This window comes from Odontesthes bonariensis, chromosome 15 (assembly GCF_027942865.1).
Source record: "Odontesthes bonariensis isolate fOdoBon6 chromosome 15, fOdoBon6.hap1, whole genome shotgun sequence".
NCBI lineage: Eukaryota > Metazoa > Chordata > Actinopteri > Atheriniformes > Atherinopsidae > Odontesthes > Odontesthes bonariensis.
Window position 1 is genome coordinate 7,001,305 of NC_134520.1, and position 27,612 is coordinate 7,028,916.

At 40.8% G+C, this 27,612-nt stretch overlaps 1 protein-coding gene across 3 annotated transcripts in view; it reads right to left on the reverse strand.

Annotated features, from left to right (window-relative positions):
• Positions 1-4,520: 4,520 nt before the first annotated feature.
• The window catches only part of LOC142400183 (pre-B-cell leukemia transcription factor 1-like), a 73,335-nt gene continuing 50,243 nt past the window's right edge, over positions 4,521-27,612 (reverse strand). The window contains exons 3-9 of one of the 3 annotated variants that reach the window (XM_075484890.1): positions 22,848-23,092; positions 17,411-17,601; positions 15,090-15,225; positions 12,633-12,681; positions 11,422-11,534; positions 10,128-10,217; positions 4,521-7,306 (exon numbers count right to left, since the gene is read on the reverse strand). In XM_075484890.1, coding sequence (XP_075341005.1) covers positions 7,214-7,306; positions 10,128-10,217; positions 11,422-11,534; positions 12,633-12,681; positions 15,090-15,225; positions 17,411-17,601; positions 22,848-23,092 — 917 coding nt within the window. In that variant the 3' untranslated portion in view covers positions 4,521-7,213. Of the gene's footprint in view, positions 7,307-10,127; positions 10,218-11,421; positions 11,535-12,521; positions 12,682-15,089; positions 15,226-17,410; positions 17,602-22,847; positions 23,093-27,612 lie in introns of all 3 variants that reach the window. The other 2 variants (XM_075484889.1, XM_075484891.1) reach the window with 2 other exon arrangements.

A 27,612-nucleotide genomic window follows, 5' to 3' on the forward strand; every position in this document is an offset into this window, starting at 1 on the left:
TGGAGATGTGTCACAGGCCCACGCTGTGAAAACTGATTTCTTAAGATACAGTTCATAGTGTTAATTCAATTTTTTTAATTCCTAAATCAATATTATGCATGTGTGAGGAGAGATTTTGTAATCACATCCAGTCCATTCAAGCGGCTCTGTGCCTCTAAATATTGTGGATAATGACACAGCTGCTTCTTAAATTACAATAAACAGTATAATGCTGGGTACATCAAGCAGGGGTTGCTGGAACCAGACACAAATCCATCCCGACAATATAATCAATGTTGCTATCTTTAGAAAACTGGGTATCCCACTAAAATGACATAGTGTAGTGACCAAATGTGTCAAATCGCTCTATGCTCAGAAATGCCAGCCAAACATTTGAGAAGATGAAAACAGACGCAAATCCAAAACAAATTAGCTTACAACGGCGAAAGAGAATGATCCTGTTGTTGATTGTGGCAATTATTCCATCAGAAAAATGTCCATGATCATTTGCGTGGAAAAAAAAAGAAGCATATTCAGTTTAATTTTCTCTTCATGTTTTAGAGAGATAACTTTCACATTTCCTCACTGCATGCATTTCCTGGCAGGGTTTTAAAGGTTTCCCACCTGTAATGCAATTGAAAAACATTATATGGTCCACATCTTGCTTAATATGATTCTGTTCATAATTTTTATGGACAGAATTTCTAGGTCTAGCCAGGGCATGGAGGGGGTCCGTTTTGGCGACCTCAGAATCGGGTCTCTGCTTTTTGCGGATGATGTGGTTCTGTTAGCGTCGTCAGGCTGTGACCTTCAGCTCTCACTGGAGCGGTTCGCAACCGAGTGCGAAGCGGCTAGGATGAGAATAAGCACCTCCAAATCCGAGACCATGGTCCTCAGCCGGAAAAGGTTGGAATGCCCTCTTCGGGTTGGGAATGAGATCCTTCCCCAAGTGGAGGAGGTCATGTATCTCGGGGTCTTGTTCACGAGTAAGGTATGAATGGAGCAGGAGGTTGACAGATGGAGGTTGACCGGCCCGTCGTGGTGAAGAAGGAGCTGAGCCAGAAGGCGAAGCTCTCGATTTACCGGCCAATCAATGTTCCTACCCTCACCTAGGCCTGAGAACGTCTCGGGGTTCCCCCGGAAGAGTTGGAGGAAGTGGCCGGGGACAGGGATGTCTGGGTTTCTCTGCTCAAGCTGTTGCCCCCGCGACCCGATCCCTGGAGAAGCGGTAGATGATGGATGGATGGATCTTTCTTAATAGGGAGGCTTTAGGCTAATGATAATGATAATGATTAATTATGAATAACTATGATTACAATTAATTGAATTCCAATTGGCTTGAATTGGACTGTATTATTTAAGTGCCTTGAGAAAACATTTGTTGTATTTGGCGCTATATAAATAAAACTGAATTTAATTGAATTAATGATAAGAAACCGTTTCCTATGGAGTAAAGTAGCTGTCAAAATGTTCGTGTGCATAAACTAGAAATGCATGCATATGTTTTGATGTTCGTGTGCATAAACTAGAAATGCATGCATATGTTTTGATGTTCGTGTGCATAATCTAGAAATGCATGCATAAATGAGTCCAAAAGTTTTGACATCAAGAATTACGAGTTACGAATTACGAGTTACGCATGCAAGTTCTCTTTTTTTTTTTTTTAAACTTTATTAGTAATTCAACAAAATAACAGTTTACAAATGTGAGCATAACGCCAAAAAGAAGATAGCCAGGGGAGCATAGGAATAATAATAAAAAGAAGAAGATGACCTTCATGATGCACGTACAACAAGAAAGCTAATGAACACAAAGACATGTGTGCCAAGGAATCTCTTGTAATAAAAAAATAAAAATAAAAATAAAATAAAAAATAAAAAAAATTAGGAATTATGACAACAGTTCATCCAAAATCCCAAGTTGGGAACAGGCCCATATAGTTGTTTTTGCTTTTTTATTACAAGAGATTCCTTGGCACACATGTCTTTGTGTTCATTAGCTTTCTTGTTGTAAGTGCATCATGAAGGTCATCTTCTTCTTTTTATTGTTATTCCTATGCTCCCCCTGGCTATCTTCTTTTTGGCGTTATGGTCACATTTGTAAACTGTTATTTTGTTGAATTACTAATGAAGTTTTAAAAAAAAAAAAAGAGAACTTGCATGCGTAATTCGTAACTCGTAATTCTTGATGTCAAAACTTTTGGACTCATTTATGCATGCATTTCTAGTTTATGCACACGAACATCAAAACATATGCATGCATTTCTAGTTTATGCACACGAACATTTTGACAGCTACTTTACTCCATAGTTTACAGCCTTAAACTCCCACACCCAAGAGAGACTCTTCCACGGTTTAGTGGTGCGGATCCGCCATAGAGTGTGCAGCGCTTCCGCTGTTTCACAGTACATTGTTTGGGGGCGGGGCGTGTCGCTGCCCAACTCCGAATGCAGCTGAAGCCGAGGTTTGAAAAGAGCGTGTACAATGTGCGGATCCGCCTAGAGTCAGCAACGGGTCTGCTGAACACTGTGTGGAGGCGGGGTGAGCGGTTGATCAGGATGGCGGATCCGCCCTGGAGTCCACTGCTATCTGGGTCCTTTTACCTATTCATATAAATAAATCAATAGCTACTCCCTTTATTTAGAATCAACTGCAAAATTATCTGAATCTTAAGGAGCTGGTTTCACTGAACAGATTTGAACTATTTAAAAAATATAAACTAAATTACTTTCGGATGATAATAATAATTATAATAACAATTATGATAATTATTATCAATAGCAATTAATAAGACAAAAATGTATCAATCTAAATTATTATAAGGCATGTCAGATACTTCCTCTTTCTGTATCTCAGTAAAGCCAAAACATAGTGAAAATACCCACTGCCATCTTCTGTTGGTGACTGGAGTCTGTGCAGCAGTCAGTCAAGAGAAGGCGACCCAGTATGGCTTCCCAACTCCCACCTTCTTCCCTAAACAAATGCGAGTGCGCAGCACTTGAACTTCATGTTGCTCATGTGTACAGTCTGGACTGTCTTGGACGCTTGATATATACTTGTCTTTTTTCAGATCAAAATGATTAGCTACTGCTAAGCCCCGTCTGTTGAATGTAGTGACATACAGTGGCAATGAAAATAGCTGAAAATCAGCTACCATGTGGCATTTTCATGCTTACTTCTGAGTAGTCCAAATTTGAGTCTGTTTGAAATCAGAAATAACAAAATTAAGCAGCTGAGTGGAGCTAAGCCATCCTTCATGGTTTTATTTACATCTGTAATTTCCTATATATTTAAATGTGTTCTGTGAAAAAGGTCTGTGGCCATAAACCTTTTTTCTTACAGCAAAGATGAATTAATCAACATTTGCAAGAGCAAATGTTTCATTATGAACGTTTTATAAAAAGAGGACCTAAGATAAATGCATAAAAACATTTCCCTCTGTCAAAATGAACCTATTTTACACCAAAACCTGCGTGAGGCTTTTGACTTTCAAGTAATCAGCAAAGTGCTTTCAGAAGATTGCTCATCCTCCTTGTAGCAGATAAAAAATATTAACACTTATACTTTTGAAATCGAAAAGTCACTCAAGACAGTCAAGATAATGTAGGTGATTGGATTGGCATGTTCTCACTGTGTTAAATGATAATTGATCAATAAAGTCTTTTTAAAGACCTTTGTAGCATTTGTAATGGTGTAGCATGTTTTCCAGTCTTTGTTAAAGGAATAAGAAATTCTAAAGAATGTTCACTGATTTACACTCAGAAAATGCTTGTGTGGCTGAATCAGTCATATGATGAAAAGGTATAAATCTCACTCTGTTTGTAGAGGGACATGAATAAATTAAATCCATCCAGCACTTCTTTCATCAAACTGGGGCCAAAAAAGGCCCTTGGATAAAAAACAAGGAGGCTTCTCCATGTAATTACATTTGATCATGTTTGCATAGGTAACTCCCCCATTTTTCTGTTATGCTCTCCGATTTTGGATGCTCCTGGGAATCTCGTTCTAATCCACAAGTTAATGTTAAAACCTTTGGCCCCTTTTTATTTTTTTAAAGGAGCGTTAAATTGAAGGCACAGAATCAGACATCCTGTCTGGTTTATCTGGAGGAGAGAGATAAGTGTGGATTATGCCTCTGTCAGGGAATGCACATTAACTGTGCCTCGGAGGGAGCGCTGGGTGTGGGGAAGGGTAGTGGAGGGGAGAGGATCTGTATGTGTGCTTGGAGGACACAGCTTTCACTCACTTCCAAAACTGTGAAAATGTCCCCTTCACACCCTCAGCAGCGTGGCAGATCTCCAGCGCTGTGCTAGTGGTGATAAAATGCCTCCATGCCACAACATAGTTGGAAGTGAGATGTGCAATGTTATCCAGAGGTGTTGGACTGACAAGTCTACAATGTGTTAACTTGTATCCTACAGTGACTCCTGACCCTGACCTTGTTACTAAAGTCTGAAGGAGAATCCACAACCAAGTTTGTGCCGGAAAATGTACCAAAAGGCATGTAAAACTTCATGAAAACGAGAGAACTGCAATTTCTTCATCAAAAGAAACTATTTATTTTGGGTACGCATTGCTGGTACAAATTAAGAGACCATAAAACCTACAACTTTCAGCTATTTTTCTTCACAGAAAACAGGATTTGAATTGTAATTAAAAAGACAATAGTTTTCCATTTGATACCTTTTTACATACGCAGAGATCTTAAAAGTTAAAGCCTGTCAAGAAAAAGGCTCCACGATTTCACTCTGAAATCCTTATAAAAAAGAAGTTAACATTCAAAACACTGCAGTACGTTATTTAACCAAAGAACAAAAAGACATGCAACAAATAAAACATTTCATGTTTTGCAAATTGTTCATTTTTCTTTTCATTTCACTTTTTCTTTTAATTCAAAAACTAAAAAGCGTCATTACATGAAGCTTCCATAATATTTGACAGGCAATGTGAAAAGTAGAGTCAAGCCTTTTTTGAGGGGTGCAAAAACAATCCTCGCTGTCAGTCCAGTCCGATGGTTTTCAAAGACACGACTGAGGCAGGTTCTGTGCATCACTTCTATGCCTCTCTGCCACTCCGCTGTAACACTGAGCAAGTAAGTTGAAGGGGGGAGCCGCTCTGAGTCATTCAAATGATTTTGTTTAGTGTAGTCACACTGTGGTTGAACTCCACACTGTAACTCTGAAATCCACGATTTCATACAAGTGTAATAAATATAAACACAAACAATTGTTTAAAAAAAAAAAAAGAAAAGTTTTCCAGCTTGTGACATTTTGGAACCTTTGGACTGAAATTTGGTTCCTGTAAGGGTTAAATTCAGAGAAAAATAAAGGCAAACAGTAACTTTACTATTAAATTTTTACGTCACCCATATTGGACAAGTCGCCATCATGGATTTGTGTTGGTGGTTTGAGTACAAAATAATAACAATAATAAAAAAAGAGCTACTGTCAAAATTCAAAGATGCAAAAGAAGAAGGTGCATATCTACATAATGTATATAGAGCATTCTTGGGCTAATTCACATACAATGGTAGCATAAAGAGAAGTATAGTCAAAATGAAATTAAAGGAAAATAAACAGATATGATGCATTCATAAAAAACAGACATAAAAATATATCCAAACATATTCTGGATTTGTTTCCATTTTTGATACATATAAACACTTGTGAATTCTAACTGCATCTTTTTTTGGCTTTGAATATATAGTACTAGAGTATGAGGACATATTGACTAATATTGCAAATAAAATCCTTCCAAAAGAGGATAAAAAATAACCTTGATAAAGCTGATCCCAATCTAGAGGATAGAAATTCTGCCATTTTTTTTTGGTATCAAAGCCTTGTGATGACTATTGCAATCATGTATACCTTAGACCACATAATGTACTGTACACATGAGAAAGGTAATTTTAGTACAAAACAAAAAATGTTTACAGGATGAGCAACGTTGGTCATCACTGAATACTTCTGGAGTTATATTTGCGACTAAATTCTGAGCACGCAAGTGGAAAACTGAGCAGAGAAATTGTGTTTTGCTTACAAACACAATTTACAGATATGTATCTTGTAAAGAATAATTTATTTTCGGCACTCAAAATGATCCATCATGTTTGAAGTTTGGACATGAATATCCTTCTGTACGTGAATCGTGACTTGAGTTTTAAAGTAAAACATGCAATGTGTTAAAACCCCAACACTTCAAAATAAGAATGACATTTTCCTTTAAATTTGGTTACCAGCAGTATTTGGCTATAGTGATCTCACTGATACACATACATACAATATCTGGCAATAAAGTGAAGAGTATAATGTCCACAACTGAATGGTTTCCTCTCTGACATTTACGAAAGATCTTCTTTAACCTGAATCGATAGTTGCCATTGTGCTTTAATTCACATTGACTAACTGCTGCAAACATCGTCATCAATTTCTGATAATTATTGATGCACCCAGGATGCATGACAGAACTTCAACTCGCATCCTTATTTTCTGTCAGTTTGTAAGAGTAAAAGTTACTGCAATCCAGTAGACTGTTATTGTTGTAATCAGACAACTATTATCGTAAGACTGCTGTCAAAGTCCTGATTATAAAAGATAAATAGTGAAGCTGAATATTTAGACATGACCTGATTAATTTGGCTGGACTAACATAATAATACTTCAAAGAGTATGTCACGAGAAATTAAGACACAAAATAAAAACGTTATCAAAATTCACCTCCAGGGTTGAACTTTGGCACTATAGATAAATAAAAACAATCTGATTACAGTATTAAAAACAAATATGTAATGACGGGGATGTGGTGTACAGTAAAGCTGCAGTCATTATAAAAAACTGTAAAAACCGAAGCCTTTTAAATGTTTGTTGATATTTCGATTAGAGGTAGTATGAAAGTATTTAATATTACAAGTGGGGCGAAATGCGCAAACTGTGAGCCTACCGAGTGAATTTATAATGTTAAAAGAAACACAGAGGCAACAAGAACATCAACTCAAAACTGTACAAATTGTGAAAAGTGAATATTAGCCACCTACACAGGTTTTTGTTGGTGCAGCGGTGGTCCAGATAGGAAAAGAGATCTTTGCCCGTGACAGTGGAAGCATCATCACCAGACCCCGACTGTGTCCTGCTGTGACACATCACGTCCAGTTTTTGTAAGAAAGTGGGGATTTCAGTTTTGAGAGATACGACTCGAAGGGTGAGGGGAGGTGGAAGTGAGACTCAGAGGGTTGAGGATCAGTTGGAGGTGTCGGAGTGAACGCTTCCGGGTCCTTCTGTGGGTGAAGTCACTGACGAGGGTGTTGGTGCATCCTGCCAGCCACCATTTGCCTAGCAGAGAGAGAAAAAAATAGCCAGACAAACAAAAGTGTGGATGAGTCTGCTGCTTTCATTTCCAGTAATCAGTGCAGTTCAGACACATCGAGGTACAATAAATGAAGGTCCTGAGGCCAACGTATAGCGTATATGAATGCTGGGAACCATAGAGTTGCTCACAGCCTTGAGCAAAATTGCCTCCTTGATTGGAAGGAAAGCAAATATAGCTCAAACAATAGCTTATATTTATGTATAATATTGACTTAAAATGGAGAAAAATAATCATATCTTCAACCAAGCAGAAATGGAGTGAATTACAGTTTGCACCCCCATCATACTGCACACTCAAATTCATGTAATGATAACAATAAACAAAGGGAAAGTCAAGTTTTGCTAGATTTGAAATCAATCCCTGTTGCTGTCACTTTAAATAGTATCAACAAGTACAATAATGTGTACATTTTAAGAACAGATCTCTGAAACATAAAAATACAATAAACATCATGTCAGGTGCAGAGGGCAAGAATCAACAACAAGAGTTCTCAAGGCCTTTTCACAATCAGAGACAGGCCTGTTGATGTGTTTAAAATATAGATTCAAACCCAACATAAAAACTGAAAATGGTCCTCAGCAGTCTCCTGTTTAATTGTACGTATTAGCACTCATTAATAATTTCTGTGCTTGCATGGGGGTATAGAGGCTTTGACATGTTTTAGAATAGAATAGAAAAATACTTTATTCATCCCCCAATGGGGGAAAATTCAAATTAGTCAAATAGCTCAAAAAAATGATAAATATTTACAATGATTGTATAACACCAATAATACAACAACAATAATAACACCAATTCTAGTAAAAATACTACTACTAACTAATAATAATAATAAATGACTAAATAAACAAAAAAATAAATAAATAAATAAAATAAAATAAAAAAATAAAATAAAAAAAAATAAAACAATCAATCAATTTGAGAAGAACTCAGCAGTCACAGCCTTATGGCTGTGGGAACAAAGGACCTTCTGAACCTCTCAGTCCTGCAGCGCAGAGAGATGAGCCTCTCACTGCAGCTGCTCCTCTGTCCTGCCAGGATGCTGTGGAGAGGATATTTATTATTCTCCAAAACAGAATACAATTTCCTCCTCATCCGTTTCTCCACCACAGCACCGAGAGGGTCCAGCCTTCTGCCTACAACAGAACCAGCCTTTTTCACCAGTTTGTCCAGGCGCCTACAGTTTTTGTCTGTAGTGCAACTCCCCCAGCAAACAACAGCATAGAACAGTGCACTCTCAATGATAGTGTGATAAAACATGCACATCATATCACTGCAGACATTGAAGGACCTGAGACGTCTCAGGAAAAAGAGACGGCTCTGGCCCCTCCAGTACACTGCGTCTATGTTGGCATACCACTCCAGTTTATTATCGAGCACCACCCCCAGGTATTTGCAGGTCTGAACAGTCTATCTCCCCTCCATCAATGCAGACTGACTGGTATGGGGTTTTAGATCTCCTGAAGTCCACCACCAGCTCTTTGGTCTTGGTGGATAAAAAAAGAAAAAAAAGAAGTGCCTCTGCTTTTAATTTCAGGGTATTTTTACCATGTCAGAAAAGATGGAGAAACCCAATATAAAATAGTATATATTATACAGGATTAATAGCTTTGGGGAAAATACCACTTGCAAAATATCAAATAAAACAAAACTGCAGTGAACAGGTGGCACCAAGGAAAGGCAAGTGAAGAGCAAATATTTCTAACTTACTTGTTTTAGACACATAAATCACAGGCAAACAGCCTGACAGACAGATATCCTGCTCTTACATTATGCATTGCAGGGCTTCTTTACAGGGTATAAAACTGAATAACACAATATATTGTGGCAGTGTAAGATGTGGTAGAGCACGCAGGCATCCAAGGAGAACTGCATCTGTGAGGTCAAAGGACTGAGAAAGAGCAGAGCCTGAATATGTTAAGTGGCCTCTCAGGGTTAGTGCAACTGGCTGAGGGATGCACTCGGAGCAGCCAGGAAGTCTCTTTGAATACACATGCATGTTTTTATACGGGAAACATTTAATCTGATTATCATATGGCCAGTGAGGCACGACAACAATAGCGGAGGAACCCAGCCGCGGCTGTGACCGTCCTCGTCCTCTCACTGAGACTTGCTGTCAGGGCCATTAATGTGGCAGGAACATGATCTGAGCAATGCGCTTGGATTGCTGTCCCAAGTCTACACTCTGCTCTCCTTGTGTCTGTCTTATCGATTTTCCCCTTTACGACACAGCTTGTCGCTGTGAATTTCCCTACTGTTTGCCACTGCCAGCTATTTGCCTGCCTGCCTGCCTGCCCCCCCCCAACCTCTACACCTAGACTCTAACACGAAATAAGACAAACAAGAACACACCCCTACGGCGCACAAACAGTCCTTGCCAATAGTACAAGGCTTTATTTTAAGCAAGACTGAGGCGTTGTCTCCTGGGAAGCATTTATGGATGCTTCTGGATTTGTGGCTGCTAATCATGGGTCAGATCGTCAGAGGGATTTGAAGTCAAGAAGTGCAGGAAGTGTCACCTGTTTGTGTGGTTCTCTCAATGGCTGGCCATACATGGCTGCAGGTGTTTTGCCAGACCTGATTAAACATGACAGGCTCAGACAGTGGCTCTGCATGTGTGTAGCCGGCACCACGCCTGCTGCGTGCTGCCCATGGCATGAGCGATACAGAAGCAATCAACTAGGTGACCATGGAGCTGAGACAAGTCCTACTAAGTGGCATTCTAGGCCCTATGGCTTTAAAATAATTGCTAGGGAGAGAAAGGAAAAATAAAAGAATGCTTACATTGATGCCCTGAGGACTGTACATCTGGTTGGCTGCGAGTCCTTCACTGTATCCGCCTGTCTGACTGATAACATGGCGAAGGGTATCCACCTGAAACATTCAGAAATAGCAGACAAAGCAAGGTCAGAGCCAACACAAGAAAAAGCACAAAGGAACAGAGAGAAGGATGACAAGAAAACAAGAGAGACAACAAGAGTACACTGCTGCAAGTATGTCCTTTGAGACAACAAAGTCCAATCAAACAGAAAAGGAAATTCAGGATGAAGAGAAGTTTGGTCTTTTGCTGACAGACAAAAGAAAAAAACTCAAATGTTCTGCTGTTCAGACCATGAAGAATATGTGTAGTCCCCTTTTTACAAAAGATATCTTGCCTTAGCAAAAATAAGTTATGGTGTAACAAATAACATTAATGATTCTTCTTCTTTTCCATAAAGGTCCAAGTAAATTAGTGTTTTTTACTTAACAATAATAGTTCTGTCGGGGGTGTTCATGATTTAATACTTTTAAAATAGTAAATTAAACAAGTGCTGTCATGCTGGCATTATGTAGGTTAACTAGATAATTTTTTAGCTTCAAAATAATGTCAAAGTCCTCATGAAATCAATTTTGTTTAGGTGTATCATTTATCATCATTTATGTCCATCATCATCAAGAAGTCAGTATCCGTCCCCCAATGATGAGAAGAGTTTTGTTATTCTTAATTGTATTTTAGAATAGAGAAAATGTTGATGACTCATCCTGCACAAATTCCTGTATACAAATTTTGTGTCCAATAAAATGTTTTTGGGAATTTTTGAAGCTGATAGCTGATGTAGAGCGGTGACCGAAACTAGACACCAATCAGAACAGACTGGGCTTATTGGGAGGGGAGCTATCAAATTTAGCTTCTGTTTGTATGTAAAACATGCAAACATGTTGAAATAATAGCAAATAGCTCTCTGAGAGCTGATTCATGATAACATTATGGACAATTAATTTAAAAATCAACCATTGTTGAAGCTGGAGTCACGAAAACCTGAACAGGGAAATGTCCCATTATTCCCAGCAACATATTCAGTAAAAAGCCAGAATCAACTAGATTAATGTAAACTAACAGTAACTAAGAAACAGTGTGCGTATCCTTTATAATTAGATGATATGACAACAATTTAATCATTGCTTCTTGAAGTTACCTGTCACAGCTCTTTTTGTCAAAAGCTATTAAAGCAACAGAAAATTATGTAACAGTTACAGTTATACCTATGATATAGAAAGGCCTTCCCTGCAATATTGTCTGTTCTGCTTGGGGCCCTACCTGCGATTGCACGTTGGCTCCCACCTGAGCCCCTTGGTACGAGTCCCCATTGAGAGACTGCACACTCATGAACAAGTCCCCGGAGTTTGACATGTTAAAAGAACCAGCAGAACCTGAAAGGAGAGATGAGGCAGTGGAATCACAGAGAGACAGAGAGCCAGTAGGGAAAGCAACTCAAGGCAGCGGTCTGGAGGAGCAGCATGCAGATGTTAGCTAGCAGCAACACAGATTCTGTTTGATCAGAGCCAGGAGGAAACGTCATGAGAACAGATAAGCTGTGTGTTGCATTTATGTTTTTTTTTTTTAAACACCAAACACACAAATAAGTAAGTAATTTGTGTTTTACAGAAAAGAAGAATTGAAAGAGCAGTCCAATATCACGAGAAATGCACACAGTTGCTGTCTTATCTGAATGTCAGATACACCCAGGTATTGACAGAGATTAGCTAGGTTGTTAGCCTTTCTAATCACTAAAAGAACAGGGAAACTGCGAACTCAACCTTCTATCACAACAAACCATCTCAAGTGATTTGTTTTTCTTTTTTAAAAACATGTAAATAGTGTTGGACTGATAGAAGGAGAAATTCTTCCCTTACTTTTAACAGTTCTACGAAACGCTCTCTTCTCCCCCTGCTTATGCTAGGCTATTCCAAACGTGCTGTTTCCTCTGACACTAAGTAAGACAGCAAATAGAGACATTTCTCAAAAAACTTGGATTCAATTTTTAGAAGTTTTAATACAAGTAAGTATTAACAGAATTAAGTAGGCATACACAGGCAAACATGAAGAATATGATTAATCAAGACCAAGACAAAAGCAGAATTAGGACATGGAGACTTGGCATGGGGCTCAGGTTGGCTAAACTCTGACACAGCTTCGCTTTGGAGGTAGTTGTTTTTGTTAAGGGGAAATGTTTAACCTAATTATTACAATAATGGTGCATCACCAGGTGATGGGCATGTGCAAGAACTGCCTTTTATATTTTCATCTCATGACAAATCACCAGCATCAGCACTGAGAAAGCCTCAGATTGCTTGCAGTACTGCAAAGAGGAAGTAAATGTCTAATAGCTGAGCAGAGCCAGGGACTTCCTGTCTCACCTGCAGAGTTTGGAGTGGAGGGTGAATTTGCTTGGCTTCCATGTGAGGATGCATTAGCCGCATTCACGGCAGTTCTCGCAGCGTACATGTTGGCTTCTTCTTGGAACTTACCAATGTTTTTCTTGTATCTGATTCTTTTATTCCCAAACCAGTTGGAAACCTGAGCAGACAAACAAAAGAGTATAGTTTACTTTTCATGGCATAATCACACAGAGCCTCTGAATAATCATGGCAGTGTTTAGCTCTCATGGCCTTTAATGACATGTGCAACACTGCAGAGCCTCCATCAGAAGAAGAAGCTAGGTTGGTGCTGTGAATCTGTTTTAGTGCCAGAATTAAATGATTGCCAATAACAGTCTCATTATGTCACCATCACTGCAGCTATCATCAGAACTCACGCAAGCACCAATCAGTCAACATGCGCTAACACCCATTACAACTAATGGACTCCCAGATGAAGCCAGGGGGGTAATCCCAGCACTAATGATAAACAACATTAAAATGAAAACCAAATCAATCCTGCAAAGTTTTCAATACACAGAATAGGTAAAAATTCTCCTTTATTATAGCCCAGAAACAGAAACTCTACAAATCATTCAGCTTCTGAGCAGCTTCCACAATAAGGCCCAGCTGCAGCCTCAAATCACTTGGTATAAATTAATGAATCCAATTGAAAAAACAATCCATTCCCAAATGATTGATTCACAACACAAACAGCTGTTTACCATGGTGTTGTCATTGTTTTCCTTTTAATCAATTATCTCAGGACTGAAACAACCTGAGTGCTGTAATGAAAAAACAAAGTTCCTAAATATTTGATTTGCTTCTTTACTCATTTTATGCATGCCAACAGTTTAAGTATCTTTAATTGTTTGATAAGTTTCTGTAAGATTTATAGGATATCAACCCATGCCTCAACTGACTGCAGCGCTCAGCCAATAGATTTGCTAATTATCCCAGCACTAATCTCCTGCGGTAGCTATTGATTAATGGATCAGTTTCTTTAGCTGCATTCGGACAGAGCAGTTCTAAGAACGCCGTTCTAAAAATGGTCCTCCTCGAATTTCGTTCTGATAACTGTCCTTCCCCAGGGGAACTGTTTCAGTTTGCCTTCGCACATGAGTCGGGACCCTGATAGAGACTGATGCAGCGCAACCGTCTGCGACAGTGACGTGTTACTTTAGCGCCACATTCAACAACAAAACAAAACCCGTGAAAAGTAAGGAGAGAAGAAAAAACACCACAAAGAAGCTAATATGGCGAGCGGGGAGGCCACCGTGTTCATGGTCTGCATGATGGTAATATTAATCATGGACGATTACATCGGGCGTCTAACATCGAGGCTGGAAGAGCACACAGAGTCAGGATCGAGCGCAGGCGATACTTCTTCGTTTCATGAAGGAAGAAAGGAGAGCAGAGCGCCGCAGACAAAGGAGACAACGTGTAAGTTTAACTTATTAAACACGCGCAAGTTGTGTCCGTGTCGCATGAAGAAACATTTCAGCCGCGACAACATGACATGGGGCGTAGCTACCAACCCCCAAACACCTACGTCAGATGTGTGCCTATAGAACCCAGAAAAGACCCAGCCTCGGAGAAGGAGCTAAAATGGTTATAGGAAATGAGGGCGATGGTCCCGAGTTCCTGTATGTGCGAATGCAGGAAAAAACGGCCCCGTTCCTGAAAAGGTTATAGGAACTACCAAAGGTTCCTACAGTGCGAATGCGGCTTTAGTCAATAATTTCTATATAACGACAATCACAAGTTTCCAGAGTTTGAGGTTTGAGGTTTCAGCCCCCCCCCCCCCCCCCCCACACACACACACACACTTAGTTTAATGACTCAACAAGTATAACATATACCTGATTTAACTGAAGATGCTTCAGTTGGGGTGTCTTTAATTTGTTCACAAAATAAAATATATGTCCAAAATGTGTTGTGTCATTTTAATGCTTTCACAAAGGGCGCTTCATGGCTGCCCACCGCTCCAGGTTGGCATCTGTCTCTGAGTGTGTGACCCTGTGCATGTGCGTGTCAACAGGTGCCAACCTGGATGGGTTAAAAGCGGAGGACAAATTTCATGTGTATGCATGTATGCATGACCAATAAATCAGATCTTAAACAATCAGCTTTTGCTAAGTCTGTGTGTAGTAAAATTATTTGGGCAGTGCTGTTTTTTAGCAGATCATATTCATTTATGCCACGAGTTGTAAAAAAGTGTGCTTCAATACATAAATAAAAGCAATAAAACAGTGGTGTGTTTTGCTTTTTCTTTTTTTTCAACAGTAACATGTCACTGGTCCAAACTAACTTGGTCTGGTTTGATTAAAATGATTACTAAATTATGATGAGACATAATTACACTTTCAGCCTTTTGTTGTCTCAATAAAAGTTACAGATAAAAGATTAAAGGAGCTGTCTGTACTCATGACAGTCAGAAAACCTATTATTAGGTTACTCGCCGAGACGTTGAAAGCAGCATCAGATCAAAAATCGTCCTCGTCTCACTGTTCTCTGAATGGTAGTGTTCCCACAGGTGGTGTGATGTGGCAGAGATCTGCGGTGTACCTGGGCCACTGTGATGGCACACTTCTTTGCCAGCTCTTCTTTAGCCTCCTCGCTGGGGTATGGGTTACTGAGGTGTGAGTAGAAGTACTCATTCAGGATCTCTGTCGCCTGCTTGTTGAAGTTTCGTCTTTTCCGTCTGCAAGGAAAGCATCCAATTAAAACAGGGAAAAAATGCAGGCTGACAGTCACTACAGCATAATGTATGTAATCTAACAGTGTGAAATGTTGTCCAACAACTATGAGATGTTACCAAACTTAGAAAAAAATAACTTAAAGGTAAGTACATTTGTTTTTGAAAATCCTATTAATTTCACTGGTGCTCCTACATTACAACAGCAAACTCTGATTCATTAACAAAGTTTGGTTCATGTGTATATAGGGCCTTGTCTATAAGTGGCATGGTTTTATTATGATGAAAAGTCTATCATCACTGTAAGCTCGATTGCAACATGGTGTGAACATGGGTGTATTGCGCTTTGCTTTGAATGTGCTGTAAATTACTTTGTTGTGAACTATTGCTAGACTGGGAACTTTCAATTCAGATGCAGTTCCTCTTTGAGACACTTTGTCAGCACATAATTATTTGGCCCATGACTGCTTTACTTCAGCTCAGTTTATGAGTCACTGAAAACAACATTAGCAGAAGCCATAAAAGCACAAACTGGGTTTCAATAATGAAGTCAATATGTATGATTACATTTGGACAAATAAAAGTAAAAATCCCAGTGTGAGTGCCAACAGAAAGAAGTTTAGAAAGGTGTGTGTGGCAACCACATATTCAGATGTACAGGAGCTAAAAACAGCTTGTTTAGAGCTGGGTATCAAACCTCAAAGCTTCTTTCGAACAGAATAACAAGTGTTCCCATTCTATGATAAAAAATTGTGAACATTTTTGACATTTTTACAATTTATTTAAAAAAAAACAAAAAAAAAACTGTACAGCTGTCTTGTGCTTGGACAAAGAACTCTGGCTATTTCTGATGAGTCAATAAGTTTTTAAGTCTTTTCTTTTTTAGATGGTTTGTGTTCATTTTTAGGGCACTTGGTGGCAGCACTGTATGGTATCAGCTGTCAATCAGCTTATGTTGGGAAAACTGGAAACAGTGGTAGAATAGAGAGAATAGAGAATAAGTGCGACAGTGTGCTCTAAGCATTGTTATTATGAGCAATAATATTTCATTTGTATTGTTTCATTATTTGAAAAAAATTTGCAGCTAAAACTCATTTATCAAAATGTTTTCCTTCCTTTGGCGTCAAACATCTCTTCAGTTCTTATGTGTTAAATTTAAGATTTTGCATCAGTTTGAAAGAAAGGCTTATCAAACTAACACTGTATTCATGTCCTGGTGTTTTTTACATTTGCAGCTCTTTCATTGTATTTTTCAGTTTTAAATTTCTACCTCAAACCAATTGAATTATAATGTCTCATTTTCAAGTTTTTCTTCAGCATGCAACATATCAAACTTAAGAAAAATAATCACCATCTCTGTGTGCATGGCAACCAAGAAACCAGACAACATGACACCTTAAAGCAGACAGGTATCATATGTTGATACCAATGTGATGACTGACCCAACTATCTCACCTACCAGGTCATGACTGTTTGTGCCACATCTAAAGGGGGCTTTACATAAGCTCAAAGGGAACTCTTTAAAATCTCTATGCACTGTTGAGGAGATTTTTTACTAAAATCTCTGTTCCCTATTCCCAAATCTCACATGAGAATATGTAAATGTGCGCAGCATGGGCTCCAGCAGCCAGCGTCGGGATTAATTGGTGGCACCGAGCATGCCAGTGCCTCTCAACAAATAAAGGCTTTCCTCTTCCTCTCCCTTCCCCTCCTTGCTGCACCACCACATTCATTTGCAAGAGAATAGATAGCAAGCTTTGTAAGGGAGCGCATGCCTCATTTAAATGTTATGCCTTCAACCCAGACTTTGAGTGAGATTTATCCTTGAAGAAATGTATGCAAATCCAAGCATGCATCAAAGAGAACAAGCGATTACATTAAATAGGGGAAACAGTTAGCATTACGGAGCACACAGGGAGCTCATATTGGCTAACATTGCAGGGTGTTCTTGTCCAAAACGCATCCATACATGCAAACCAGGCTGGCATGTGTAGTACACAGCAAAAACAGCATATGTTGCAGTATGTTCATGGCGTGATAGGCCTCCTACATCAGCATTCATATGGATATGAGGCTTAAGAAGGAAACACATGAAGAGGTGTTGATAATGCTATTCGACTGAGAGGTTATTTGGAGCGTGTTGTGTCGACTCTGAACAAACACAGGCACATGAGTAGACAAGAACACACACCTGGCATCAAGGAAGCGGGAGCGCAGGATCATGACTGCTTCACAGGTGCTCTGCTTAAGCTGCATCTGGATGGAACTGAACTTGCGGTGGATGATGTTCACCATGCGCTCTATCTCTTTGGGTGAAATGGGCCGTGTGCGTGATTGCTCCCGCAACAGGTTCATCACATGGGTAGTGAACTCGTTACAAGCCTGTAGAAGAAGAAATATTTAACAGAAATTGTTATGGAAGTATGTTGAGAGAAACCAATGACAGCTGCTCCCCAATCAGACACACATGTTCACAGCACAGCCAACCCTGGGAGATGAAGATGCCGCAACTATTCATTCATCCCCCTTTGCAACACCAGGTATGAATCTACCACGATATTACACTCTATCTCTGTGGAGGGGGGCGTGGTGCATCAGGTGCAGAGGAGAGGTGGAGAGGTGGGAAGGGCTCAGAGGACAGTGGGAGGGGAGATGATTGGCACACCTGTACATCGTCGGCTAATCATTCTCCCCTTTATCAGTAGCGTGCTGGTCCAGGCGGAGGGGGAGATGACAGGATCGAGAACCAGAGCCAGAGACGGAGGGACGATCGAACCAAGCACACGGAGAAGCTGGAGTTCATCTGCTGCCGTTCTGGCTAGTAACCTCGATCAGTACTGAATAAACAAGTATAAGTAAACCACGGTCTCTGCTCATGTGTTGGGTGAACCCACAGTGGCAACGGGAATTGTTACAATCTCTTATCCTCTTCTTTATTTCTGCTCCTCTTGTCGAGCTCTCCCTGGATTTAGCCATATCAGCCTTTGTCTGTCTATCTGCTTGCTCATCTGTCTCCCTCACATTCATGTGAAAGAGATCGTATTGTCATGAATGCATTGGTTATCAAGACAGTGAGAGGAAGTTACCCATCCACCGGTCCAAGAGACTTTAAAGGCTATACTTAGAATACACGCAGCAACACAACATGCCGAGTATGATCGGGTAAAAACAATCTCAGAGGAATTCTTTCTGACAGTGATGTACTGTGTACTAAGGTAAGAGTTCGAGTCTGGAACGGATGCCATTTGCCATTACAGAGGCCCAATGTAAATCTTTAAGGCTTAGAACTTTAGAATAAGCAAATCCTCATACTGGTGCTGCTGGAAAAACTTGACAAGAAACATACCTAAACTAGAACTCAAGTAACATAAAGACGGGTCATAGAGATACAAATTTTGTCTACAAAGATAATGGGCCTCATGCAAGAACCGTTCGTACGCACAGATTTATTCTTAAATCGTGCGTACGAGTGATTTAAGAGAATTTGCGCATTCATCAATCTTTTCGTATTTTACGTTTTCTTTCAGGTACGAACAGAATTTACGAGTGATCCAGACCTGTCGTAGGAGTTTCGTAAAATAGTCCGCTGTTATTCCAATCAAGTTTGCTTGACTAATGGATTGTATATTTAATTACTTTGAAGCAATCATAAATAAATATATACATTATACCCCATAATGATGCTGACATTATTCTGTTTGACTTAAATTATGCACTAATTGAAGGTTAAAGGTGGGGTAGGGGTTCTTTTTCTGGAGCATTTTTTACATATTGCTTGAAATACTCTTCACACCCCCATTGCAACCAATTAATTAAAAGTTTTGACACAAAAATGAAAAGTTTTAGTGGCCTCTAGAACGTACAATCTAGGAAAAACACTATCCAATCATACTGAACGGACCGTTAAAGGGGAACTGCGGTATTTTCAACATTAAGCCTCTTTTCTGAGTCGTCTGCAATGTTTTAGAACCCCCCTCACCGCTTTTTTGATGTTTACTGCTGTCTCCGGTATTTGCCTAATTTTGATTCTTCTCAACCTGCTTCAGAATGGCAAGTCATGCGCATGTCTAGAAAGGTCCGTAAAAGCACAATAAACGTCCGTTTTCAAAATAATCAACTCACCGGAGTGGTTACTGGTGTGCACTGATAATCCATATCAAATTCCGTGGCGAAAAGTTGCTTCTGTCGTGTTTTATTTGACATTTTGTACTGGATGTTTGTTTATATTACTCCGCCACCGCTAAGAAAATAGTGCGAGCATGAACGAGCTGCCAAATAAAACACGACAGAAGCAACTTTTCGCAACAAAATTTGATATGGATTACCAGTGCACACCAGTAACCACTCCGGTGAGTTGATTAAATACCGCAGTTCCCCTTTAACGATGATTGGATTCTGATGCGTCTATCAAACTGCAATCTGCTCCTCCCTCCCACTCCTTCCCCCTGTGCGCGTACCCTTCTTCGTGAACGAATTACGCGTGCCCAGAAGCTTGGCAGGAAGCTAAACTAGAGCCAGCTTGGCTACCACCTAGCATTATTAAACGTATAGTTAGCATGTACTAAATACTAAGTACTAAATACGGCAACGATCGATGCTTGCTGTCAGAACAGCGCTCGTGCACCTTCGTGCTCATGAACAAGCATTGCGCGTTCATGTACTCTAGAGGCGTGGCTTCGGGGGGAAAGTCTGAAGAAAAGGGTTGGGACTTTTGACCTGTGTATTTTCAAAATGCAGCTTCGCTGGACTCAAAATCCAGGATCTCCTACCCTGCCTTTAATTTGAATCTGTATATAACAAGGTCAATGGGAAGCGTAACCAGCAGCTGACTTGCTACTTTTGGATGCCTTAGCGCGTCAGGCTCTTGGAAGAGACCGTGCAGATACCCATGTGGAGACAGACGAATGGCTGACATCGCCATTTAGATTGCCAAGGACTGTGCTGCTGCAAATATGCAGCTTGCTAGAGCCACAACTCCAGAGAGAAACACGCCGATCAAACCCAATTCCACCACACGTCCAGGTCACCACCCTTAGATTTTTGGCCACTGGAACCTTTCAGAGGGAGATTGGAGACAGATCGGGGGTGTCCCAGTCCTCTATGAGTCGTACACTCCCCTTGGTCATCAAAACTCCCATACACCGCTGTCCAACAAGTACAAATTAAGAGGGACTTTCATGCCGTGGCTGGACTACCAAACATAATAGGAGCAATGCACACATACGTATCAAAACACCCGTGCCCCTGTCGTGGAGCGCACTGAGCTGAAGACCAGGTGGGTGTGTCTCGATACAGCGGGGGGCAAACTGCTCTATAGCCCAGAGAAGGCATGCCAGATTTGCACAATATTGCCCTGAACGAGGGTCTCCACCTGAACCAGCCCAGGCAGACCAGAAGGTGTGGTGCCAGAAGACCCCCCTCATAGACCGCCCCATTGAAATGCCATCATGGTGATGCAACAACTGATTGCCTTTTAGTTGCAGTCATCGAGCGCATTTTTAAGCCATTTTCATATAAAACCATTTATTTTTTATTTCAGTGACATTGCGAACTGCAGGTGACATGGAATTAACAGCACACGTAATTGCTTCCCATTTCTTCGCTTTAGCAGGTCCCGTAATTCCACTGGTGACTCTGCTAAAAATGATAGGTTTTCCTTTTTGGATCTCTGAAAGCATAACTTCAATCTCAGAGCCCCTAAAGCTGTTCTTTTTGCACCTTGATGCCATTCTCATGACTCAACACTCAACACTTCCTGGCACAGGAGCGAGGAAGCACAGCTCCTAATATGGTATAATTTGGGGCGTGGAGTATGAAAATTTACTACAACACCTTGTGCTACGGGAAGATCCAGGAGCAGGGCCCGAGAGGCACAGGCCCCAGTTGAAACCTAATTAGCCTCTGAAGTTCCCCTGTTTGTTCACTGGTGGCTTGATATATTACAGATAAGTAAAAGTAACTCAATGTGCCACTTTAAACACTGTAGTCATGCTGTGTTTATATCTGGTGGGAAATAAGAAAATAAATGGAAAAAAAAAATCCAACTTAGGCGTTGATAACAGAGTATTCATAAATGCGAAATTGGTTGCATTGCTGCAATGCAATGAAGAATGAAAGGCAGCATGATGTTGGGATAGTGCTGGGCGGTATACCGGTTCACACGGAATACCGGTTTATAATTTCATTATGATATGAATTTTTAATATACCGCCATACCAGTGTATTTGATTACACAACGTCGCGCGACATTGTTTGAGACGGGACCCTTTTCAGTGTTGCACTTCTAAACACGCATGTTTACTGTCTATTTTTAACGCTATTTAAAAAATACTCGTATTCGTTAAGCTGCATTTCATTTCCCTGCTCTCCCTCCGTCTCTGTCAGTCATGCGTCTCTCTCACATAGCCTACTCACTCACACACACACACAGCCCCTTCCCTCCGTGCACACCGCGTGTGTCTCCATCAGCGAGATCATGCCTGGAAGCTTGCTAGCTTCAGCGTCGCGTTAGATTAGCTCAACCGAAAGAAGACGGCTGGCGAAATTCACAAAAGGTTGGTATCACGTGCAACTTTATAAAAATCACACATTAAAAAGTCCTATAAAAATATTTTATATTTTTAATACAATGTTGTCCCGTCCCGACCCGACCCATAGCAAACAAGCGATTACACCTTCTTTATAAAGTTAACTAGTCGCAAGTTTGCCGTAAAAAAAAAAATGTAGTTGGGTTGTCGAGGTCAAAACACTAGCAGCTGTGAATCAAATAAAGTAGGTTTTTTAAACTCTAACACTGAATGAGTATTGAAAAATATTTTCCGCGATTGAAAAAGAGACGTGTTGAGGATGAGGACCAGCCTGAACCGGAGGTATCAGTCTGAAACAGAGCTGAACAGTCCGACCAGTGTAATTAGCTATGTTATTAATTTGTTTACAATGAAGATGTGAATATTAATACAATAAATTTCTGTGTGACCAATTATTAACGAAGGAATTATTTTGAAGAATTTTTATTTTAATTCTGTTCTCAATCTGTAGAAAATGCTGTGAACACCTAATTATGCATGAAAAAAAAACACCGTGATATACCGTGAAACCGTGATACTGTGAAAAAATACCGTGATATGTATTTTTGGTCATACCGCCCAGCACTATGTTGGGATCAATTTGAACAAGTAAGTCAGAACATTGTGTTCAAATTATATTCAAATTGTATTATTTGCGCAAATCTCAAACTGTAACCAACAGCAAACAATGAATGGCTGATGACGTGTTACTGGAAAACATAAACATTGAACATATACTTGTCCCGTCTGGTTTTTTAAATGTGGCCCCTAATGGCCCCTGACTTGGAAAACTCCTTGATCTGCCACCACCTTGTATCAGAGCAATGGCATGATATATTTTTCGTGTTAAAGTAAAATATCAGTAAACAGGGTAAATGCTTACTCTGGTGTATCTGAGCTACTTTTTACAAGCTGAAGTTAGAAATTTAACCTCTCAAAATGTGTGGCATTCTGATGGAAAATACAAGACAAAGAAACATTCTGATTATAACAAATATAAGATCTGAGCCAGTCATGAATTCTGTCTGTAACCAGGTGTCAGGTTGGCTCTGCTGTGCTTACTTGTTCGTACTTCTCCAGCTCAGTGTGGTAGATCTGTCTGATCTGGGACAGCTTCGCCCTGTAGTCTGAGTGCTCAGCTGAGTTGTCAGCACCTGTCCCTCCTGAGGCAGTCGCAGCAGCAGCCGCGGCTGCAGAACCTCCACCTTTCTCTGGACCGGACACGCCCTCTGCCAGCAGCATGTTGTCCAGCCGCATGAGTTGGGGGTCCGGAGGCTCCTCCTCCTGGGCGCCGCGGATGCTCAGCACTGCCATTATAGGAGAAGATCAGAGGTCAGTTATAAAGGTTGCACCTGCAGCTGGGTGATGCACCGTAACAAGCTGTCAGCAAATCAGCCCTACTGCACGGCTGACACTGTTGTGCACACAAACACACACACACTCCAGCTCAGTGTGCAGAGAGGCAAAGACAGACACACAGGTGGAGGGAGGGTGAAGGGTGCAGACAAATTATTTGCCTAGTGAAGAAGATGGATGAATTCTTAAGCAACACTACAGAAACTAAAAGAGAGTAGTTTGTCCCTTGTTCCATGTGTTACAAAACTTGAATCTCCATGTGGATGTTCTTACATTCTCCAATCGACAAGCCAGGTAACCGATTCCTATAAACATGGAACTCAGCCATCAAACCATGCCACATAAACTAAAAGGATGTACTTCAGCAACTGATGGATTGACAGAAAAATAACCAGCTCTATTTTGACAGTTGAATAATAACTTTGTCTTTTATAAGTTTACGTTAGGGCTGGGCGATAATTCGATCTCGAATTGGGATAAAATTTTGATCGATCTCGATAATCTGCTCGTGACCTACATTCCATAGGCTACCACATGGCAAAAGTAAACACAGCAACAGTATCAGCGTCTGCAGGTAGGACACGCCCACTTCCCTGTTGTGAGCAGAGAGAGACTGAGAGGGAGAAGAGAAAGAAAAAAAACAAGTTGGAAAAAGGAGGAGAAAATGAGTGAAACTTGGGTCAAAGAAGGCGAGAATAATGCAGAGTACAAAGGCGACGACATATCCACACGTGAATCCAACGAAATTGTCGATAAAAAAGGAAACGCAGAACCATATTCCCGTGGTTCCCATATAACCATATTGCCTTTCCCGTGGCCTGGACCGCGCAGCATTGGACATGGAGACGCAGGCCGGTGATTACCGGAATCTCCTCCCACGTAGCTGGGTCCTAAGTTTGCATAAAATCCTCACATATCTCAGCCTACTAAGCCGTGAGCAGGGAGTCCGACACGAAACAGATTAGTGTGTTATGTTGAGCACATGTTCCGACAAAGACAGGGAATACCACTAATCTTTTTTATCACCTGAAGCAGCGCCACCCGTTTGAGCACAGAGAATGCAAACTTTTTTTGATTAGTTGATGTTACAGTGCAATGTCTGTCACTATAGACAATCATTACACGCACATATGCATTGTATTTGTGTTCCCGGTCAATGTTTAATAAAGAGAGCGGCAATTTCTCACTGAAGCAAGCGAGCGAGTGCAGTGCACCGAGTTCAGAGCAACATCTTTCCTGTATGTTTCTTATAAAAGTGTCTGAGTGAGTTTACTACGTTTGTGAGGGATGTGTACATCAGCTGAGACGTCGGGAGAGAGCTCCCGAACAGCAAGAGAGACAACCGCTGCTGGAGAGCAAACAGTTGACCGGTCAGATATAGGATTTTAATTTAAAATACCTGTTCTGTATTTATCTGAAACAGTTGTATGGTGTCACATGTCATGTTCAACTTTGACAGAAAATAAATATTTAATTAAAAATTAACCTTCTGATATCATCAAATCAGAATTAAAAGTAACAGGGAACATTCAAAATTCACAAAATAGTGATTTGTTTTATATCGTGATATATATCGATATTGACTGATATAAAAAAATATATATCGTGATATGACTTTTTCCCCATATCGCCCAGCCCTAGTTTACGTGATTGCTAATTTAACATCTTTGGACTATGACTGGGCTTTTAGAAAACATGATGAACATTCTTATTTTTAATAGGTTTTCTTTCAACAAGAGATGAATTGAGAAGATAAGCTGCAAATAAACTAGAAACAAAACTATTGTAACATAATGGAGTATGACTTGTTGAGGAAATTTTCCACCACCACTCACTATTATGGCTATTATGGATATTTATTCTCTGTGGTGTTCTTTTAGCTGTTGGATTTTAAGTTGATTGTCAGTCTGTGGTTATGGTGATTCTCTTGTATTTTGTGTTCCAGAGACTGAGAGTGTTTCAGGTAGAACAGATTGGCTGTACGAGTACAAGGAAAAGGTGGAAAGGGGATGGCATGTTGCAAAAGCTTGAGCTGTTTTCATACCTACCAACATAACAGTATTCTATATTAAGCAACGTGACGATATGATGTGATGAAGCACCGCGTGTTCTCACATGCAAACTATTGGAAGGATATCCCTGCCTTTCACTATAGGTCTCCTTTGTCATTCTTTAGCACATTCAAGTCCCACCTTCCATTTTCTGTGGTGAAAACACTGCCAGGTTCAGACTCTTCTTCTTCCATCTGAGAGCCATCCATTTCAATATCAAAGACCCTCTTGTGTGGATCATGGAGCTGCTTGGCTCCAAATTGATCCCAGAGTGGACATCAAAAGCACATCAACGGCAGCTGGTGCTATGGGCCTCGGTCACAGCTCTAACTCGTGCTTGGACTCTGTGACTTTGCGCATTGCAAGTGTTGATAACCATTTAAAATGGTACCACTTGTCATTTGTCTCGTTGTCATTGAATGAGAATGGACAGACGGGGAGCACTTCATTAATTCAGAGGCAATAGGAGTACTTGGTGCATTAACCCCATACTGCTGTCTGGATTAGTAGGCCTGAGCAGGGGTCACTGGGATGAGAATGAGGCCTGCTGTACTAACAGGGGAAGAGGAGGGGGTTCTCTCATTCAACCCCTTCTCTGCCTTCAAGTAAACTGGAAATGCAAATATGGCAACTGTTGGTGAGTGGAAGAGGTCAGGGGTTCAGGCCACGAGCGGATGGTAGATTGAGTATGGGAGAAAAGTGGAGGAGGATTACGATGAGGGAGGGGGTGAGTCACTTGGGATGACAGAACTGTACAAACATCCTGTCTAATTATCGAGACTTCGTCACTACCCTGTTAATGTATGGACCGGCTTGGAGGGGAAAACCTCGCACGATTTCATGCCAGCCTTTCCTCCACAATGCTGCAACTGCAGCAATGACTCGACAAAACCTGCTTCATTAGAAACTCTAAACCTGCCTGTCTGCTTTAAGGGCCGTGTATACTCCCGCAGCAGTGTGTCGCAGTGAGCTTGTCGCAGACATGACGCAGTTATTTTTGATTTATGCCCACTTTTGAAGCGCGGTCTGCGCTATGTTAATCCCCCGCCACAACGCAAGAGGGACAATCATATCACGAACAAGCTAGGATTGTGGGTGTGGTGGGTGGCGTGTTTCTCTTCCGGTTACGGAGGTCAATCAACAACAATGGTGACTGGACGAATGCGCACTTTGATTGAGATGCAGCTGATCGATCTAGAAATAGAAGAAATATTGCTACTACTGGAGCTGGCAGAGAGGCGAAAGAATCGTCACGGTTAGCGTCACCATTAGCCGGTTAGCAAACCGGAAATACGCATAGTGTAGAGCAGATGTAGAATTGACCAATCAGAGGCGTCCTTTCTCTCCTCCCTGCGACGATATCTGCGGCACTGTCTGCGGTGAGTTACAATTTTGGGGAGGTGCACCAGAGTGTCTGCGTAAGGGGCGGGGGCATGTCTGCGTTAACTGCGACACACACGCAGACGACCTGGTTTCCGACCATAAATCAGCCTTAAGTTAACATACATCTGCAGCAGAACTACAGCTCCGGCTACTCCTAAATGCTCACCAGTACAGAGAAGCACTTCTTCTACAGTTACCACCTCATAAATACCAGACTAAAGTGGGTGTTAAAATGAGAGCACACTACAATATCCCACCGAGGAAAATAAGCAGCATTTTCTGGAAGTAATTTTCAGTGGGCTAATAGCTCATAGCAGAACATACTTGAAGAAGAAGAAAGAAGACTGACAACTTACATTACAGTCATGCTGAAGTTATGTTATGCTGAAAATTGGTTACAAGATTTACAGTTTAAGATTCCTTCCAGGCGTGTTTGAAGCCATATGAAAAATACTGTATGTGGCTTTTTCCATAAACATGGTTCAGTTACTCGATTATGCCAACTCCTCAATCTAAAATACATGAATTTCAAGTTCTGTATACAAAATCTCTCAGACTTCTTGTATGCTTCACATGTCTACATCATGTTTGTGTGAGATGCCTAAAAGACTAATGGCGCTTTTCCACTAGCTCGCTTCGGCGCGCTATTGCGTGTTTCCACTAGCACGCAGTACCTGCAACCGGGTAGATTTTCTGTATCACCTCAGCCCTGGTTCCAAGCGAGCCGAAGCGTTACTAAAACGTGACGTCAGCCGACTGCCTTCCACTGATTGGCCGATGAGTGTTGTCACTTTTCAATACTGTTTTGTCTGGCAGCCAAGAGTCTTCTCTGGCTCTCTTCTCTTGCATTCTGTGCGACAAAAAGCCACAGGGTGAGCAGCAACACGAGCGCCTCGATGTCCTCCATGCTATCCTCCTCGTATGATGATGATGTTGTTGTTGTTGTTGTTGTTCTGGTCGCGCAGCCGTGTTACGACGACCCCGCCCACGTTGAGGAGGCATGAAATGACACTCGCTTGTAATGGAAACACAACCGT